The 20,061-nt window shown below is 36.7% G+C and overlaps 1 protein-coding gene across 2 annotated transcripts in view; it reads right to left on the bottom strand.

The window, feature by feature from the left end:
• NPAS3 (neuronal PAS domain protein 3) overlaps nt 1-20,061 on the bottom strand; it is a 607,366-nt gene that overhangs the window by 33,801 nt on the left and 553,504 nt on the right. For both annotated transcript variants that reach the window (XM_042047597.1, XM_042047598.1), the window contains one exon: nt 19,555-19,673. In XM_042047597.1, coding sequence (XP_041903531.1) covers nt 19,555-19,673 — 119 coding nt within the window. The remainder of the gene's footprint in view (nt 1-19,554; nt 19,674-20,061) is intronic.

Here is a 20,061-nt window from a genome sequence, read left to right as displayed (position 1 = left end):
CAGTCTTGATGAAAGCTTTGGGAAAAGACATCATTGGCTCATACTTATCATTCAGCAGTAGCTGGGATCTGAGAGGTCCAGTAAGTAGTTCCTGTAATACTTTCATATCCCTTTCTCAGACTTACTGCATTTCTATAAACATTACGGTATTACTAACAGGAGATTATCATGGAGCATGATATTTTGGTGTTGAAAAAGAATGAGCCACAACAACTGCAATATGTTGGATCATCCCACATGTGCAGCAAGACTGAAATGTTCCAAATGCATCCACCTTGCTGTGCATAGGCTTATCAATTCTCCATCATGTACCCTTTGTTTAACACACAGAGGACACATGTGCACTTTACATGATGGGTTTCATCCATCATGTAAAGTTTGTAGCGGTATGTTCCTGTTGAATCAATGTTAGAGTTGCTATCTCTTTTAATGTATAAAATAACCATTTTATCATTTTCCCTTGTTAACATCAGCCATCTCCAATTTCACAAGCATCATCTATCATTTCTCTTGGGCAGCATAAGCAAATAACGTGTCTACTTACGGTAATTGTTCTCAACACTTATTTGATTCAAAAATTTTTACTTCGGTTGAAAAGCCTTGAAAAAGCACTTGTATGCTGAAAACCCAGTATGTCTGGGGTCTTTTTTTCTGACTACAGTTGTCCAGCTAATAAAAAGACATTGCTTCTACATACCAATCTTGTCCTATCGTATCAAGTCCACACCAGAACAAAGAAAAGTAGTATTTAGTGCATCTGTCACTGATACATTCAGAACCATGGTGGATGAAAATAAGACAAGGCAATAATCTCTGATTCCTGAGAAACAGCTTTGCAGTCAGCCTTGATTGAGTTAGGCACTGAATGCCACGTGAAACCGCTGTTCAGAGTTGTGGTCTTGAGCACCCATTCAAAGAATACGAGTCTGATTTCAAGGAGGGGGAACATTATTCCTAACACATACATAGTTTCAAGGTCAATAGCCTCTTTTCCATCCACAAGTACATTTCAAATCCCTTCAAATATACCTGCAAAAGACAGTCTGAAAATGGAAATATTATTTACATTTAAACAGCATATTTGGTCTCAGGACATATTTTATTGTTAAAAAGTCAATACTAGTTTTTGGAGACACTTTAGGCTTTTCCCATCTTTCCTCTGTTATCAGTCTCTCGAATTAATAAGATTCAAAAGCTATTCTACTTCTTAAAATGGTCACAGGCAGAATTTAGGCTAATTCTAAGGGTTTTAAAAAAAAGTATCCTTATGAGACCTCAAACTTATTGGTGCTTAAAGACAAGCATCATGTGAGAAACAACCCAGTGTGGTAGGCTCAGTTCATAGCACTTGTTCAATCTCTAAAGTGACCTGAGTAGAATATTATTGATTGCATATGAGGAATGTTGAGATCAGCAGCAAGCACAATAACCACAGTCACTTTCATTCAAGTGCACCACAGGGAACAGATCTCTTCTGTGCTAAAGTTACTGTTTTGAGCACACATGCAACAAACTGCTTGTTCCTCAAGCTCAGAATGCAGAAGGTCTCATCTCCCACTTACCTCTGACTAGATAATAAACTAAAGAGAAGGGAATGGGGACAGCTTTCTAACTCTCAAAAAAAGCCTGAAGGTAAAACAAGAACGTGAGATTGCCCAAGTTACATTGGTTGGGTTAAGGCTATCTTAAGAATGCTGTGTGAGAGTAATGGAAGACTGTTGTATGATAAACAATTCCTAAAGCTGCCCTAAAAAAAAAACCAACCAAGCATTTTCAAGGGTGCACAAATGTTTTTCAAGAGTTATCAAATCTTAACAGCCTGAGAAATAGCAGCAGACCAGAGGTTGCTCAAGCATTTATGGATTCTTTAGATGAACATTATTAGACCCTAAATTTATGGCTTTTTCGTTCTGTTACATGATACATTTACATTTTTAAAATTTGGGATAATAGATAAGCAGTTACTCTTCGGTATAGCATAGCACAGTGTCCTGAACTGTATAGGGGCACATACCTATCTTTATTGCCATGATGGCTCTCATGTCAGAATTCTGAGGTCTGGTCTTGCACTGGTATACACTGCAGTAGTAAAAGCTGCATGATCAAGTCTGTCCTTTCAAAAGCATATCTATATTGTAAAATACGTTAATGATAAGACATCCTTTCCTGTGTTGTGATTTTTCATTAATTGCAATGGATTAGCAAGCTGCTTTTCTCTGAACAAAAGATGTTGTAGAGCTGACACTCCTGAAATCAGCTTTATAATATAAACCCAAGAAATATTGTGTTGAGTCATTGCATGTTATTTTTCAGTTATTTTGCTTTATGTAACTGCAAAGGTTTCCATTTTCATAATCAGGCCCTGCAATAAGAATTTCAAAATTTCCACTATTAAACAGCATCCTTTAAATATATGCAGTATTAGTAATTTAAATTATTAGGTTTTATTTTAATACCTTTGAACCTTTAATAGATGTCTTATTAACAACTCTATCAACACTATATTGTCTTTTCATAATGCAAAACTTAAAGGCATTTGAAGATCAACATTAAAAAAAAATGGAAAAAACAGAAACTAAATGAAATCAACACACAGCAACCTGAAAAAGTAGCCATAAAAATTGGGTTTATAACAGAATACTTTTTGAAGTAATTGGCACAAAGACTGTTCTAGCGCAGATTGCTGCAAGAGTGCTCTTGGCAAGAACATCATAAGCACTAGCAAAACTTTAATATGCTCAAACAGCCAAATACAAACTGACACCAGGAACCCACGTGTGGCAACAAACAGGAAAAAAATAGAGTATCTCAATTTAATACAAACCTACATACAAAGGGATCAATTTTTACAATTCGTGGTTTAGCATACAATACAGCTGTCCTCAGAGTGAATATAGAGTAGCTATACATAAGAAATTAGAATTATCAATTCAGGGGAATTTCTCAAGAGTCCTTTTGATATGTAATACAGCAAATATAATGACTTAGAAACCAGGCATCAATGTATTAAATGAGATCAGATTGAGATCTATTTAGAAAAGACAGGTTTAAGCTGGAAAAAGAATCTCTTTGATATGACCTCTAGAGCAGACCATTTGCAGAAGGACTCAAGATGAGCAGATTTACCCTTGCATATCTGTTTGCTTCACAGCTGCTTTAAAATATGAACTCCAAAATTTTTAATATTGAGTTATTGCAGAATTAAGTCTATATAGTAAAAAAGGCTAAGAACCTCATATTTTCTTGCACTTGCAAATGTTATAATGGATTTTGTTGAATTCAGAGGAATAAATGAGACATAGTTAATTTAAAATCTAGCTAACATAATTAACTTATTTATAAATGGTGTCTTATAGATCTGGCTACTGCTGGTCAAGCTAAGAATCTGGCGTGTCTCAGAATTTTCAGTAGTCTGCATCCCTAATTTGTGGTCAATACACATTTAACCCTGAAACTCAAAAGATCAGTTCACTTTAACAGATTTGCCACTTCAAATCCCTCGGTGTTCAAATATGTTGCATTTTTTTTCCTCATGAAATGTTTGAAGTCCTGTTTAAAAATAATGCCTTCAGGATATTTTTTCCTTAACACTATTTAAAGAAAGTTGAAAGCATTTAGCTATTGAAGTATGCAGGGTTCCAATAAAGGAATAGTCGTCCCTGCCCATGAGCAAACTCTCTTGAAATTCGCTATTCCAGAATTCTGGTGCTTTTGCCAGCAGTGAAATTTAAACCTAAAAAAGGACTTTTGTTGCATCAGTTCCAATGCATTTTATCAGAGTATTGGGGGATGGTGGAAAATGGCTACATTATTCTGCAACAGAAAGAGCGAAAAGGTTGTTTACAAAAGTTAGTTTCAACTCTGTATGTCAGGGCAACCAAATCCTGTTGCACTAAAGACAAGTAATAATAAATACACTTCAGATCTAGTTTCTTTATTTCTTTCATTGCAGGGAGAAATAAAGAGGTTCTTTTAGGGTTTTTTTTCCTACTGTTTTGTTTGATGTAGTTCTTAGCAGTCCAACAATTACCTTAGGTGATTCTCTGCAAGGACTTGATAAGTGAGAAAGGACTAGATAAAACAAAATATGTGATATTAATGTATTTTTCCCACACAGAGAGAAAAAGATATAGAAAATGCTGTTGCCTGTAAAGACAGAAATAGATTCCCCAAGTCAACCTTGATTAAGACAGAAATGTTTATGTTCTACTCAAGCTCTCCACCCGAAGTTGCAGCCCCAGAACTTGTTCAGAAGTTAGTCAAGAAAAATTACATTCACTCTTCCCAATTTTGTGGCTAAATAGGAAGAAAGATCTGAGTTTTTCATATAGTAAAGTAGGGACACAAAATGGAGAAGGCTGAGAACTATTATTCAAATGTCATTAATATTAAGGTTTCTCTGCTTGTGCTAATGGTGTCTGGGGTATGTTCCTCCAGTGAAATGCAATTGTTTAGTTTATTTTAATGCTTGCATGCTTTCCCCTAGCATGGCCCAATTTTTGCTGGCTGTATACAAGCAAACAAGGTCTACCCAAAGATCTTGGACAACAGAATGTGTGAGCTTTCCTGCAGAATGCCACAACTGTGACAAACGCAAAACTGGAGATAGGCAAAAAAGATTAATTTCCATAATTATTAATATGCTTTCACTTTCCTCATGTCAGTGACAATTATATGAGTATAAATGATGAAGTTTCAATATAAAGGGGAAAACAGACAGCAAGGTATATGAGCTGATTTTATGAAAAATACGACTGCAAATTTCAGAAAAGCTTCTACAGGTGAATAGTAATGCCTCCACATCCAGATGACAAAAAGGAATGATCATAAGAGAGGAGGCAAAATTCTTCTGGTATGTCTGCCAAGATCTAATGTCAGTAGTAATGACTGTTCTTAGAGTTAATTTGAACAGTTTTAAATACACCTCTCAGGCTCCTGATAAAGAAAATAGCTGGCATCGAAACTGCAAACCCCAAGCCCTAAAGTGGCTTTACAGAGACTTGGGCTGCAGGAGAAGGCTGGGGCACAAAACGACAGCCTTTCCAGAGGAGCAGCCATGTGTACTGTCATTACTAGGAAAAGTCCACCAATACAAGGGATGAGATTTCTCTTTGAAGAAAAAACTTTTATCCACTTGGAGATGGATGGTCTTTGCAAAGCTGTGACCTTCTCCGTGACAGCTACAAATGGACTACTATTTATGATTTGTTTCTATAATCCACTTAATGCAGCAAGCTAGATTATAGATAGCAATTTATTTGTAAAAATCATAATAAACCACCATTGTTTTAAATGCTAAATGTGGATAAATGGGGAAGAAAAACTGATGAGACAAGATTCGTGTTCTTGAATCTACACCAAAGAATTATGGCAGCCTCTTGCTTTATCTGCATTGGAATCAATTTAGTAATTTTTAATTCACTGATTTTCTGTTGTTTGCTTTACATTTATTAATTGATTGTCATTCTCATGCAATTAATTCAAAAGTTGGCAAGTTTAACATGCAGAGATTAATTTTCTTTTACTAACCCACCACTTAGAATACTTTTTTTTGAAAAACAGGTTACCAAGAAATTACCTCCACATCAATCATATTTATAAGTGAAATACAGTAGGGGTGTTGCATGCCATCTGTTAATCCACACTGAACCTTTCCTTATAATTGACTAAGTTTTTCTGGTCATTTCTATAAAATGACCAGAAAAAATTAGGAGAGCTCTGTCTTTCACACACTGCAGTCCTAACCAAAAGTCAGTTTGAACACATAGGGCTTCCCTCTGCAAGGCTGGGAATCTCTCATATAAGAGTATGAATCTTAGGTCACACGGAAATAAATGGCATGCCTACCCCATCATCCAGTAGTCACAGGATCTGCACCTTTACAACAACCTACAGGTTGCTCAGCTGTCGAGTGTTTCTCATCTGGAATGAGAGCCATTCATTTGCCCTTCATGTCACACTCATTTACAATGGCTGAAATGTTTATTCAGGAGGGGAGTAGAGATAATGAGCAAGGGGCTATTCACGAGACTTCAGACTCACTCTGTTCCTCATTGCAACACAAAACAGCAGAGTGAAAGGAAAAATAGCATTCCCTACTCTCATTATTTTATTATGGCTTTCACCATATTTGGTGCTTAACTGAAAGCTCCAGTTTCTGTGTCTTTTTTTGCTCTGTGTGTCACTTTGGTTGCTGCTGTAAAGTGGACAAATTGACAAAATAGACGTTTTTATAGAGAGGCAAAGGATATGTCTTAACAAATATCTTTGTGGCCTATATAAGGCTAGAATGGACTCAAGCATTTTGATCTCAAAATGAGGATTTAATATCTCTCACAGACAACACAAAGGTTGGGAAAAAATATGCAGTTAGGTACAAGAAGACACACAGAATAAATTCAGCGCTCAATGCAGACTGTAAGATACATGAGCGTGCAAGCTGTGATGCATGGAAGTGCTGCAGGGCTTGCAGGAACCCGACCCAGACATTTATTTATTTTTGCACAGAAAATAAAACATGACCTTTCTTCTCTCTCCTGTAATGTGGGTAAGAAAGTTCTGTAGAGGAAAACTAGTCTTTTCTGCATTTGAACTAAAATCTGAAGTTCTCTCTTCATGTAACAACTGAGGGTAGAACATATATGCAAATTTATATATGCTTTAATCTGTTGCATTGATTTAGTGGGACTAGATCTATGGTCTATTTGTAAAATAAGACTTTGAATGATCTAAAAGATTGTGAGAAATGTATTCAATGTTTAACAAAACAAGATCAGTGGGTTTCCTATAGAAAACTAATGTGAAAATCTTAGAACAGAATCTTTTAGATGGATTTTAAAACTTTCCTATGGAAATTTTTACCAAGCACATGAATTCTCTGTTAAAATCTATGGAATCATTAATATCTTGTTAACCCGGTAGAACTTTTCAGTAAAGAAAGGGAAATAGGTTAGAAACATGCAAATTTTGAAGATTTTTGTATACTTTGATCTGGTGAGTCATTAGTAGCTCACTGCACATCCATCTACAACCCTGTGAAATTCAGTGGTGCCTGGTATTGCTTAGACCATGTAAAACAGCTCAGGATTTGGCTTATTATCCTGTTTAACTCACTTCTATTATAATTTCTCCACTTCCATCTACTTATGCTGAGCACCTTCCTTAAATCTCAGGTGAAATCCCCAGGACACTTCGTACAAACATGTACTTTGGATAATTGACTGTCTGGTTTAACTGCTAAGTTTAAAGAAAGACAGGGCTATGGCTCTGTGTATTTTTTTGGATACATTTTCTGGCTTTGTGGGGTATTCACTGCATGATTTGATAAAAACTGAGGCTAAATGAAGTCTACAATTGGTATTCCTACAGCCACAAGTTTATTGGCTTGGGGTTTTTTTCCTTGGCTCTGTCTGTAAGGTTCATTACTTACAGTTACTGCAGAATCAATTTGAAATGGCCAAAATCAGTGATGGAATTTATAGCACAATAAACGTACTGCCATACAAGTGCTGCTACACATGAAAGGGCTTCAGAATATTTTCAGCAATCCTTCTACACTGCAGAGTGTTCTGTTTTTATCAATTTAACAGAATCACCACAGGTATATTCTAAGAGGTGTAATCCTGACAGCTGCACAGCAGATTTTCTCTGAGGCAGATATTTTTGCAGGAAAACAATATTATTGATAAAATCTTAGCATATCAGAACACAAAAAGGAAACTGCACACATCTTTTTCTTTCTCCCATCAGGCAGTTCCATTTCACTCACAGAAAAAACTGCCCTGAACCAGAAAGAGTTTATGAAGGAAGCATTTTCACTCTCCTTCAGACATATATTAATTAATTATCAGCATTATGGCATGTGGAAAATGTGGAGAGCATTTGAAGCTAAAACATAAAGTATAGCATCAGCAGTTGCTTGTTTATAAAGTCTATAAAGATTTACATTTCTACTTAGTACATTTTTCTTTCCAAGTGTCTCTATTATAGACATCTCATATTTTACATCATTTTGAAGCACAGAAAGTTTTAACTTTAGAATGATGCATTGTGAAAAAAAGACAGGAAAGACAGATGGCAGGCTGTCCTCCCCAAAACTCAATTTCATAATATGCATGTGATTGCTAATAGGCAGGCACTAAAAAACAATTTTCCTTGACGGAGAAGAGCTGATAAATTGTCAACATAAACTTTGTCTGTGGTTGCTCCAGTGATCTAAAGCTCTTCTGTGAGCTTTGTACCATCAAAGTCTGCATCTTCCAACCATATAAAAATTTATGAATGCATATGACTAAAGTGACTGAAAACAACCCATAATGCATGTTTGTGTGTTGAGAATCAGCTCCTTTCTTCTTCAGGAAAGGTGGTGTCCAGTGCCCCATTCCTAACCCTGGACACTGTGGGAGATGTAGGCTGGACCCAGAGACGCCCTGTGAGCTAAGTGAAACAGGGCTCTGCATTTAGGCATCTCCTAAGCACAGCGCTATGTCTAGCGGTGGGCTGACTTAACCAATGTAGTCTTTGCAACAACGCAACAATGCAAAAGATCACAAGAACTGAAAGCAGCTGATTTTTTAGGAAAAAATTATATATTTCTGAGCACTTGAGCAAGGAGAAATTAATGAAAAATCTAATGAGATAACAATTTCCAAGAAGAGCAATATTTATCTAATACCTCAGACCTTCCAAAATATGTCAAAAGTGAGTTCACACAAAATAAAATTGAGCTTTCTGCTCATGCACAACAAATTCTTGGGGAAAATGTCCAAACTATTTGTGCACAGAATGAGACTTGTTTACATTGGAAGTGCAGAGTTCATTTCAGATTTAAATATATCACTGTAACTGGTAGCTACTAATTTTGATTTTTAAAAGGCTTATAACCATTAAATATTTTCATGCCTCTAAGAATTCTGATCTTATTTCTGAGAACAACTGAGAAGCAGCAACTCAACAGCAGAAGAGCTGTGACTGTTATGTTATCAACATATTTGCCTGGAACAAAATAATGTGATGATCCCACCACATATTTAATTGCAAAAATTCCTCAAGTTTGATTGTGAAAAGACCGAAACATTTTGATCAGGTTTTTCTTGCAAGAGGAGACTTGCACTACTTGCAAGTATGTGACCAACTCTGTAAAATGAAGCCATGGGAAGAATACGTATTTCTTGAACTTTCTTTTGATGGGAGTAACACTGTCAGTTTTGAAGGCACCAGCATGACATCCTATTCCTTTAATTTTGTGCAGTCTATATTGCTCGCTAAACATCCCCTAAAACAAGCAAAGAAACAAACAAATCAGTAGAAAAAGACTAGATCTCAAGCTTTGGAAATATTGTCAAATAGTAGTAAGATACATTCTCTTCCATGTAAGTTTGGATGGAGTCACTGATGTGCTATATTTGGTTTAGGATGGAAAAACATACAAAGATTGGAATTATAACTGAATACGTCTGTTAAAGAAAGGGGAATGGGAGGGTCTAATGTGCTATCAGAAATAAAAGTGAAAAACATTGTTTACCACAGATGAAACAGACCTTGTCTGTGTCCTTTTAATAGCAAGCAATTCGCACAGCAATGAGCACAAGAAGTTCAGAGATAATAAAATACTTATCCATAAAAGGTGAAATAAAACTTGTAACCCTCCTCAGGGTAACCTCTTCAGAGCTCAGACCTCTTTAGACAATTTATATGAATTTTCAGTAAAGACTCCAGTATGAAGTTTGTAAGAAAATTACCACTTCTTGTAATACACTTAGTGTTTTCATTTGTTTGGGGTATTTTTTAGTGAATTTTAAGTAACGGAGAAAATTAAGGTAATTGTGCTCTTCAGGCTTATTTTCAGATACTGATAATTTTCCCTTAAGCAGGCACAAAATTCTTGATTCTGTGGAGGAACAGACAAAAAATATAGCAGTAACAATTAAAATTTCTTATTTCATACTGATACATTAAGGTATATAAGCTTCAGGGTCAGTATAAGCCTTGCTCAGCTTTCTTTAAAAGCACTGGGAGTAATAAAGACTTCCTTTTTATCTTCAGTGAAATAATACTGCTGAAATATCACCTCATTTTTGATGTCAGCAGTGATTTCTTTTTACCTCCATGATGTCAAATGGGAATTATTATTATTAGAACGACAGCTTCCTAATGATGCTGTAAAAAGGAGAAACTGAAACTCTTTCCACTAAACATCTATATTCTGCTTTCTCCATAGGGTACAGCAGATGGGCTCAACCACACACCATTCTTCAGACAAATCAAGAGGCATGCTCAAACATTTAGAAACAGAAGCAGCTTAAACATCTAGGAACAGAGGCATAATGGCTTACTTTGTTATATAGTGGTGAATATGCACTCTGAAGAGTAGAGAAAAAGGGCATTTACACTATAGCAGCTCCCTCTGGGAAACATGCCCTGAAACACTCATGAACAATTTTCTGTTCTAGATGGTAAAACCAGCAAATCAGTGTCCAGATCACTATCCAGGAGTCATTGCCCCAGGTAAAGTCAGGGAATGAAAGCCTTGTGTGACAGCTCCTGCTCAACTATTGGCTTCATGTATGGCACACTGGGGGTGGACATATCTGAAATGCTCTGTGCCTTTTTTTCCTCCTATTTTGTCAAATGACTAAGTACAGAAGAATGTTGCTTCATATGACAACAAAATATATTCATGAGTTTGGCTTTTGAGTAAAGGATGGGCTTGAACCTTATGCTAACACCTATTCATGCAGAAAGTAGAATAGCAGATGCAAACCAGTGCTATCTGCGTCAGCAAATGGAGTATTTTGATTTTCTAATACTTACATTTTGATCAAATATAAATAATGATTCCCTACCAATTTTACATTTACTTATTACATGTATTGCTTCAAAGTAGTTAATAAAGTCTTTAGGGTGGAGACTTATCTTCTAGGGTGGATATGAAAAAAATATTAATTAAATTGGAAAAAAAGTGTCTCTATATAAGTTGGGGGTTTTTGTAATGAGCCAAGACATCTGCCAAACAAAGAGAAGCCCCTGTCTTCTCCCACAGAAAGGTGGCAGAAACGGCAGCCCCAGGAAGCTCCCCTGGGCTAAATCCAAGGGGCAGGAAAATGTGTTTTTCCACTGGCACACTGCTCTGTTTTCTTTCTGAGGAGAATAATTTTGGAGTAGCTCTTCTACAGTCAGTGGTAGGCCAGTTAAGAGCAGAAGTTCATCTTTTTCTATTTGTTTTGTCTTTATTAAAAAAAAAATTGTTGTTTGCTTGTTTGTTTTTGTTTTGGTGAAAGTTCCGCTAAACTTCACACTATCTGGTCTGAGTACTTTTTTCTTCAGCATCTCATTTTCTCTATTCAGGGCAACCATCAAAACAAAGGAAGTACCAGCTTGAGAAAATGAAGTGTGATGCACTGGAACACAGAGATGATTTGACAATATTTGTGTGCTAGGAAGAAGGGCTGAGGATGAAGTACAGCATGTAATCACAGTTGGCTCTGATACAAACAGCCATTGTTATCTTTGGCAAGTTACTTGATATCTTGGTATGTTAGCACTTTCCAGACTCTGATGAGGGTTGCAAAAGTACATTCATTAATATAAGTGACTTTATAAGCAACAGGAAAAAGCCAATAAAACATAATGCTTTGTTCAGGTAAGAGCTGCACAAAAAGGTGGAAGTTTGCAAAATGTGTAAATCAATGTATGAGCCTATTGTTTTTTCTCAGCATACTTTTGATAAAAGCTGTGAACTGCTGCAAGTGGTAGAGGTAAAAAAGCTAATAGTGTCTGCATTTGCACATCTAAACCAATATTTAAATTAAGAAAAGTAGGCGCACCAAAATATCTACTGGCAGCAGTTACAAAATAGTAAATTGAAGAAGAAATATGGGCAGCAGCATCTCTCCTAAAGAAAATTCTGGCTTTGTGTGTCTTTCTTTGCTCCTATGAAAGGCATGTTCCCAGTCATTAACAGTAAACAGTGGCAAACAACATCGGTGGATAACTTAAGAAAACACTGTGGACTGAAGACCTCTCTTTCCCAGTAGGCATTCCTACCTGGAAGCACAATACTGTTCTCCCAAGGTGTAATAAGAGGTATCTCTTGGTTTCCACTCTGCTGAGATCTCACTGCTCTCATCCTACTCACTGAGCTCTGCTATTAACACTGCAGCGGGTCTCACACTCCACTGAGTTCACAAGTCTGGATAATTAGTGCTACTTATGAAAATGTATCAAACATTTTCCATCTCTATGACTCAGTAGAACTTGGTTCTTGAAAGAATACCAGATTTGATTTGGAACTGCTCTCTGTCCATTTTGAATATTTTATTATGTATCAGAGTAAATCTTGTTCTCACTCTCACTGTTATATCCAGTGACTTTTAAAAGAGGAGGCTTCAGAATTATACTGCCTAAAAACCAGAATCAAAGGCAATTACTGCTAATTTGGTGATAATATTATCTTTTTATATCCCTTATACTTTGATAATAGAATTTATGAAAATAAAAAATCTCCCAGAAAGCAATCTGTGCTAACTCAATTTTTTTTTTTCTTTCCTTCCAGAACCCAGAATTGATTTCCCTTTTACTCAGTTTGGAGCAAGCCACAACTCTGAGGCCATCTGAACATTTAATACAATATTTGGGGAGAAACACATCCTGATACAGGTGTCAGGAATACTGCAGTCATTGTGAGGAATAATCAAAGCTTGAATCTTTCTTGTAAAAAAACCTGCTATTAAAAAGGCCTTTTATATAACACTGATTCATTTCAATAATGAAAAATAACAAATAATGAATGCTTAACAAATATTCATTTTTCCAGATGGTAAAACAGTGTTATAAATCCTATTTAAAAGATGCTGAGCCCTGAAATTTTTTTTTTTTTAGAAGGTGGAATTCGTAGCCATTGAACACTTAAAAAAATTGGTTAATGTATTTAGATGCTGAATGTGAACCAAGCTTTTCCAGACAGCTCTCCTAATAGAATCTCACGGTTCTATATCAAGGCATAAAATGAACCCCAATCTTGATCCAGTTGCAGACCATTATTTCTTGAACCATATCTTTATATCTACAAGTAGATACTTCATAAGATTCAGATTGGCCCATTAGTATTTTGTTCTTTTTCAAGTAATGCTGCATCTTTACTAGCTAAGAGACTTTCTTTTGACAAAAGGTCATCGATTTACATGGGTGAATCCTCGATCAGTTCCTTCTCACTGACAAATTACCTTTAAGTCTTCCCAGTGCTGAAAAGTCTGGGGAATGCATGTGCTGACATTTAGAAAACTCTTCACATAATGCTTCCTGATGTTGGTTTCTTATTCCTTCTTCATTCAATTAAAGAGGTGTGGCAGTAACCATGTGATAAAATACTAAATTCTGCAGTTTTCTTTCTTCCTACAGAGAAAGGTCAGGACATCTTTCTGGGACAGAGTGAAATATTTGACAGAAAAGATTTCAAGGGGGAAAAATATTAGAAGAAGAGGAAAAAATTTAGGCTAAGCAGTAAAGTGGGATATGTGAATTCCCTCATTTGGAAGAGGGAATGAAATCTGTCTCTAGCAGAGGTCACACCTGAAAAATGTACTAACCATTAGACTCTTAGGCAAAAACCCCTGCCTTCTCTTTCCTCCTCCATCCTATCCCCCTGAAGTGGAAGGTGGTTTTCTGCAATGATACATTGCATCCTTTAAGTGATTTTGGAATAGGTACCTCTTGTTTCTGAATTCCAGGTGAATCTTTCACTTGGATGAGAAACAATCATTTCACTTTTGGATTGAACCAAGAGAACAGTATCACAAGGTGAGTCCAACATAATTTTGTCTTTCTAACACAGTTTTTGACTCTCTTGCCTTCTTGGATTGATGAATCTAAATTCTGCCAAAACCTGCACTTCAAGTGCTCAACTAAGATCTGAAAATCTTGCCCAACTCCTCAAGTTCTTCTAATAAATAAATAAATAAATAAATAATTAGATGGCAAATAAAGGCAGGAATAGCATGAAAAAGACTCATAGTGGAAATGTGACAGGCATAAAATTTCAACAAAAAAATTAGATTTCCATCTTCAAAATTTCATTCAAAGAATGCTGACTTTATGATTTTAAGTAGCAAATCTGAGAGTGCAGTCTCAGAGAATGTTTAATTTTCAATGAGTTTGTAGAAAGACACTAATTGAACAAAATAGATGAATTTTCTTCATCTACAAGGACTACAAGACTAATTTGTGAAAGCATTTTTCTGGAGTTTTAAGTATTATTTAAAATATTTTGATATGCCTCATACAACTGATGTATGAGGTATAGCTAACCAAACTTTCATCCTCCATTACTGAACTGCAGAAATCAGATGTGCAACAAACCATCCAAATTGCTAAACTAAACTTACCAAACCAATTTTTTTTTTAGTATAGCAATTTACTTATTTTTATGCAGTATGTCCACTGGAAGGGACAGCCTGAAGGTTTTCTAGGATGTCCTTAATTCTGCTGATGGGTCTTCAAGATGTTTAATTGCCAATTTCATGGGAGATGGAGAGGCAACAGATGTTGGTTATACCAAATTCATAGATTGCCACAGTGACAGTAAAAGTACAAGGCAATTTCCTAGTGTCTGCTTATCCACCTCTGTAATAGCTTATAATGAGAATGCTACTCCATAAAACAGTAGAGGAGCATGTATGGATATATACTAGCACTTCTGATGAGTTGATGAGCTGGAAACAGCTGGCAACTACTGACTCTGATGATGTTCGGTGCTTTGGCTACTTCTTGATCCCATTAGTTCAAGAGAACAGTATCAGGTCATGAAAGTTTGAACAGAGAAAATTCTAGCATAATCTGACAGGGAAGTAAACATGACAAAACAATAATAGGATACTGCAGAGGAGTAGAAAGTGTATCACTGGACCTGAACAAAGTAATTTTGAATTAAAATTAGCTTTGACATATGACTGAGTAACTCAGACAGTAGAAAAATTGAAGTTGGGATAACTTTTAAGTGGACAGAACTGTGAACCTCAAAGGGAGGAAAACAAGTGGAAAAGGACGTAAAATGAAGATAAAATCAAAATTAAATACCAAACCATCTTTCACTGGTGAAAAAATAAATATTGGAAAAAAAGGAATATGTGGTATGTTTTTAGCGGAGAACAAACAGGAAGTCTCTCCAGCATGTATCTCAGACAACAGCTGCAATGGTAATACATTCTGAGTTTTGCAGTGAATGAAATTATAGTTTTTTTCTTTTTATTTGTTTTCTCTGTGTTTTATCAGTTGAATAAATTTTATTTCACTGTTTTTAAAGATTTTAAATTTATTAACTGAAAAATTAATAACTCTCTAGTACTATATGTAAACTCTTTTCCTACAAGCCTCTGAGCCTAAGAGCATTAAGAATGGGAAATTCTAATTCAAGGAGAGTGCTGGCGAACAATGAATGGGAAAGAGAGAGGAAGGATTAATCATGTAATCACTTTTCCACTTACACTTTTAAGGTAACATAATTCATGGAAAAAGGCCATTACCTCCATTTTTACGTGTAATTCAGAACTAGTTATATCAGTTCAGGAAGGGACTATACACAGGGCTCATCTCGTGTCAGAATTGTCTAGAACAGGGTTTTTTTGAGGCATACATATGTGCACATTTATCAGTCTGATTTTTGTTTCAACATTTCTTTTGATAGAAAATTAGTTTTGACTAGATCAACCTGAATGATTAATCAATTTCATTCTTGGACTGTTTTCACTTCTATGCGATTTTCCTAAGGCAGGGACCACTCACTCTGAAAATTGACTAAGCACCTTGTGGACCACCTCAATCATTTGCTGTCTACAGGAAACATTCACCAGCAGCCCTCAAAGCAAGGAAAAATGACAATGTGGTTCTGAGCTCAGCAAGAGTCTGGATCAAGACACAACTACTGTACCTAAAAGGGGCCTACAGAAAAGCTGGAGAGGGAGTTTTTTTCACAAAGATGAAAAAAATTTGTCACTGCTGGAGGACTGAATCCACAGGGAGTTGAATACCTTTGACAGAGCTAAAATCTGACTCATAACACAGTTCCTAGCAAACTGCTCCCAATGAATGGTTGTATGCTGATTCAGGGGGCTTACCCCTAATCCCCTTACAAGAGCTCAAGGGAAGGTGTTAGCTAAGAGCCCTTGCATTTTACAGATGGAAAATACAGTGCTCTGTTGTATTCTGAAGGTGTGAGACAGTGGCTCCTTAGTCAGGAGGATTTCCTGCAGGAACTGTGCTGCCCATGGTCCCAGCTGGCACAGGCTTTCTCGAGTAAGTGCTGAAGTACTTCCAGGGACCTCTGATGCAGAATTTAGCCAGATTTTCACACAATCTTTGTTAATATTATGCAATTATTCTTCGCTGTTGACAATTTCTTATAGATGTACATCCATAGGGCTCATGAATCTTTCTTAGTTTTCATAAAATACATACCTTAATGAATTCAAGAGACCTTAAGTTTGTTCTAGTACTGAACTTTTAGAAATCAATGAATAAGATTCTTAAAAGTGACATTCACTAAAGCAGTTGAGTTTTATTATGCTTGTCTGATACACCAACTGACAAGAATGTTTAAACAAGGCAGTTCTTACAACTCAGTTAAAATGATATTCACTTGATCCAACCCTTCTAAAATGAATGTACTATTTTTCTGGGGCTCACCGTGGCCGTGGATAATGATCCTTCTATAGGACACAGAGTGCCAATAACCATGCTTTTGAAAAACTGTCAGAGTGCAATTCATATTGCTGGACACAGCTGAACTCAGCCAAATACTGCCAGTTACGAAATCCTTAAAAACATCAAAAAGCAGAAAAACTGCATATCTATTTTAACACCTGCCTAGGGCTTGTACAGTGTTTATGGGATTTTACTCAAGCTGACTTGCCTCATGAAATATTTTGGAAAAACCCAAATGTTTTATTTACAGGCAGTTTTGTTGACTATCATGCCTTTTTATCCATTAATTGTGTTCAGGAAAAACTGGCTAAAAAATGATATCTGATCTTTCAAAACTAATTTTGCTGTACTTGTGACATCTCAGTTATAGCTTTAAGCGCTTCCATGAGGCATTAGCTGTTCTAAGAGAAATTAAATGGTATTTATATGATAGGTATTACCATGTCTTTTGAGTCAAGGGTCTACTGTGAATTTCAAAAATTGCAATGAGTAAAAACCCCACCTTATGAAGCCAGCCTATATGTTCTGTTCTGATGTTGGACTAACATTAGATTGTCAGGAGTCCAAGAGAGAATGACACAGTCACTTATATATCTTCCTTTTGTTCCTACCTACATCTGGCAGAAATGTGAGACTACAAAATCCACAGATAAATTCCCTATGTTTATCCATTATTATTGCATCAAAAACATCCAGCAAAGCAAGTTCTCTATCAATCTAACTTTGGCCTAGCCTGGGTGGACCATGCCTAATCATGAGAATTAGTTTAACTTCAATGACCTGAAAAAGTGCTGTTCACACTCTGGGTGGAAGAGAGAGACCTGACAGGCTTGAAAGATGGGCCTGTGTGGACCTCTTGAAGTTAAACAAGGACAAGTGCAAGGTCCCTGGGTCAGGGCAATCCCAAGCACAAATACAGGCTGGGCAGAGAATGGATTAAGAGCAGCCCTGAGGAGAAGGACTTTGGGATGTTGGGGGATGAGAGGCTGGACATGACCTGACAAGGTGCACTGGCAGCCCAGAGAGCCAACTGTGTCCTGGGCTGCATCCAAAGCAGTGTGGCCAGCAGGGCAAGGGAGGTGACTCTCCCCCTCTACTCCATTCTGGTGAGATCTCCACCTGGAGTGCTGCATCCAGCTCTGGGCTCTCCAACACAGCAAAGGGCGTAGACCGGAGTAGGGCCATGAAGATGTTCAGAGGGATGGAATATCTTTCCCATGAGGTTGGCAGAAAGGCTGAATGAACTGGGGTTGTTCAGTATGGAGAAGAGAAGGCTTCAGGGTGAATTTATAGCAGTCTTCCTGTACTTAAAGGGGGCCTACAGAAAAGCTGGAGAGGGACTTTTTACAAGGGCATGTAGTGATAGGACAAATGGGAATGACTTTAAACTGAAAGACAGTAGGTTTAGATTAGATATGAGGAAGAAATATTTTACTCTGAGGCAGATGAGACACTGGAACAGATTGTCCAGAAAAGCAGTGGATATCCCATCCCTGGAATTGTTCAGGGCCAGGTCAATAGGGCTGTGAGCAACCTGGGCTAGTGGAAGGTGTCGCTGCTCATGCCAGGGAGGTTTGAACTAGATGATCTTTAAGTTCCCTTCCAACCCACACCATTCCGTGACTCCATGATCTGCCAATTAATTAATTAATTCATTCATTCATTCATTCATTCTCCTTCCTCCTAAGACACTTCAGTGTCAGTACACTTCCTGGTCTTGACACCTCCCCAGAGTAGTAAGCATAAACAAGTACTCAGTGCATTCTTTCAGGTGTTGACAATTAAACAGCACACAGATCAAAACTTGTGGTGCCTTAAGAAACCACTGCTTTGGACTTAAAACTTCTACTAGCAACTACTTTAATCATCTTGACCCAGAAACCATCCAAGAGAAGGACTCCCAGACACTTGCTTGCAAAGAAGACATTTCTGCTGGATTTTTACTTCTCCAGTAGCTACCACAATGCTATATTCTCAGAGAATTTTTTTGAAAATTGAGTTGGGGAATTTTACTTTAAAGCTGCTCTAAATCTTCCTCTAAAAACTGAAACAAAAGGGTTGTGAAAGCTTTTAAATGAACATTGACAAGCAACTTCTTTAAATACCCACACATTCTCAGACTTACTTTCTTGCACCACTCTTTTATCTTGTACAAAACTTAATGGATGACATATTTCATTCCACAAGTTGACAATGTTAAAAATGTGCTATTCCTTCTAGTTTTAGTATACTGCAAAGCCAGTGATAGCTACAGGCACTATGAGCGATATATGACTGAAGAAAAATGAGATTACTGCTGATAAGGAACAAGAGACTTTCATATCTTAAAAGAGTCTGAAATCCAGCAAATATGATCCCCAGCAGCAGATGCCCCTCGGACAATGAAAGAAAAATGGTGGAAAAGTACTCATTGTGGCTTGTTGTTTCCTACAGCTGGAATGGCAGCAAAATGAAATAGCATACTGCCTGCATGAAGAAATCCTACCTCTCTGGGAAAAACATAACCTAAAGATGACTAACAGTCTAACAAAATGAGCAGTAATTTTCCACTGTGGGAAAAGTGATGTTACTCTGACTCACCTTCTTTGGTAAAAGATACCTTTATTTTGGAAGTGTTACTCTTTTGAAGGCTATCATGCTGTTATCATCAATGTTTATCATAATAACGATCAATTTAATGGAAACGTAGTACAAAAGCCAAACCTCAGGCTGGAAATATGTATTAATGATTCTTTAACAAAGGAACGAGATGTATGCAAATGTGAAATAGCTCCTTTCTCTGTCTATTAAGGTGTTCCTGGAACATGAATGAACATAATTTCAATGTGTCAATATTTCATGCTGCAGTGCAACCCTTACCTTGTATCCTGATGATTTGATGTGCACTCCTCGCTTGGTCAGTGTAGATTTCATTCGGATGAAAAAAGAGCGCTCTAGAGTGTTGTCAGTGGTTAGTAAACTGGGGTTTGTAGATTCCACTAGGGAATAGAAAAAATACATACACACATAATTTAGATTTTATACATCCCCTCTAAGCTATTTTTCAGGTGCAATCCTTGAACTCACTAAAAATAAATGACTGATGGATGCTAAGAGTGTTGTAATCAATTTATCTCATTTAGAAAATGTTTATTTAGCAAAAAAAATTACAAAAATATACATATACTTAGTATGTCTCATTTTCAGGTTATTTTTCCCATAGAATTTTTAACAGAGATTTGTCTCATTAACTCTTTCTTGCACTATTTAGTTATGACTGGAGTGGGAGGGTATATCACTAGAGTGCATGAAACTGTTTTGAAAACTGTTCTTCAGTATTTTGTAAAAGGCAAAGTCTCACTGAGGTAGAAATTCTCTCCTGAAACA

Source organism: Corvus kubaryi, unplaced genomic scaffold, assembly GCF_017639235.1.
Source record: "Corvus kubaryi isolate FWS band 111438036 unplaced genomic scaffold, C.kubaryi_AGA036_p1.0 66, whole genome shotgun sequence".
Lineage (NCBI taxonomy): Eukaryota > Metazoa > Chordata > Aves > Passeriformes > Corvidae > Corvus > Corvus kubaryi.
This window is presented reverse-complemented; position numbering and strand designations above follow the sequence as displayed.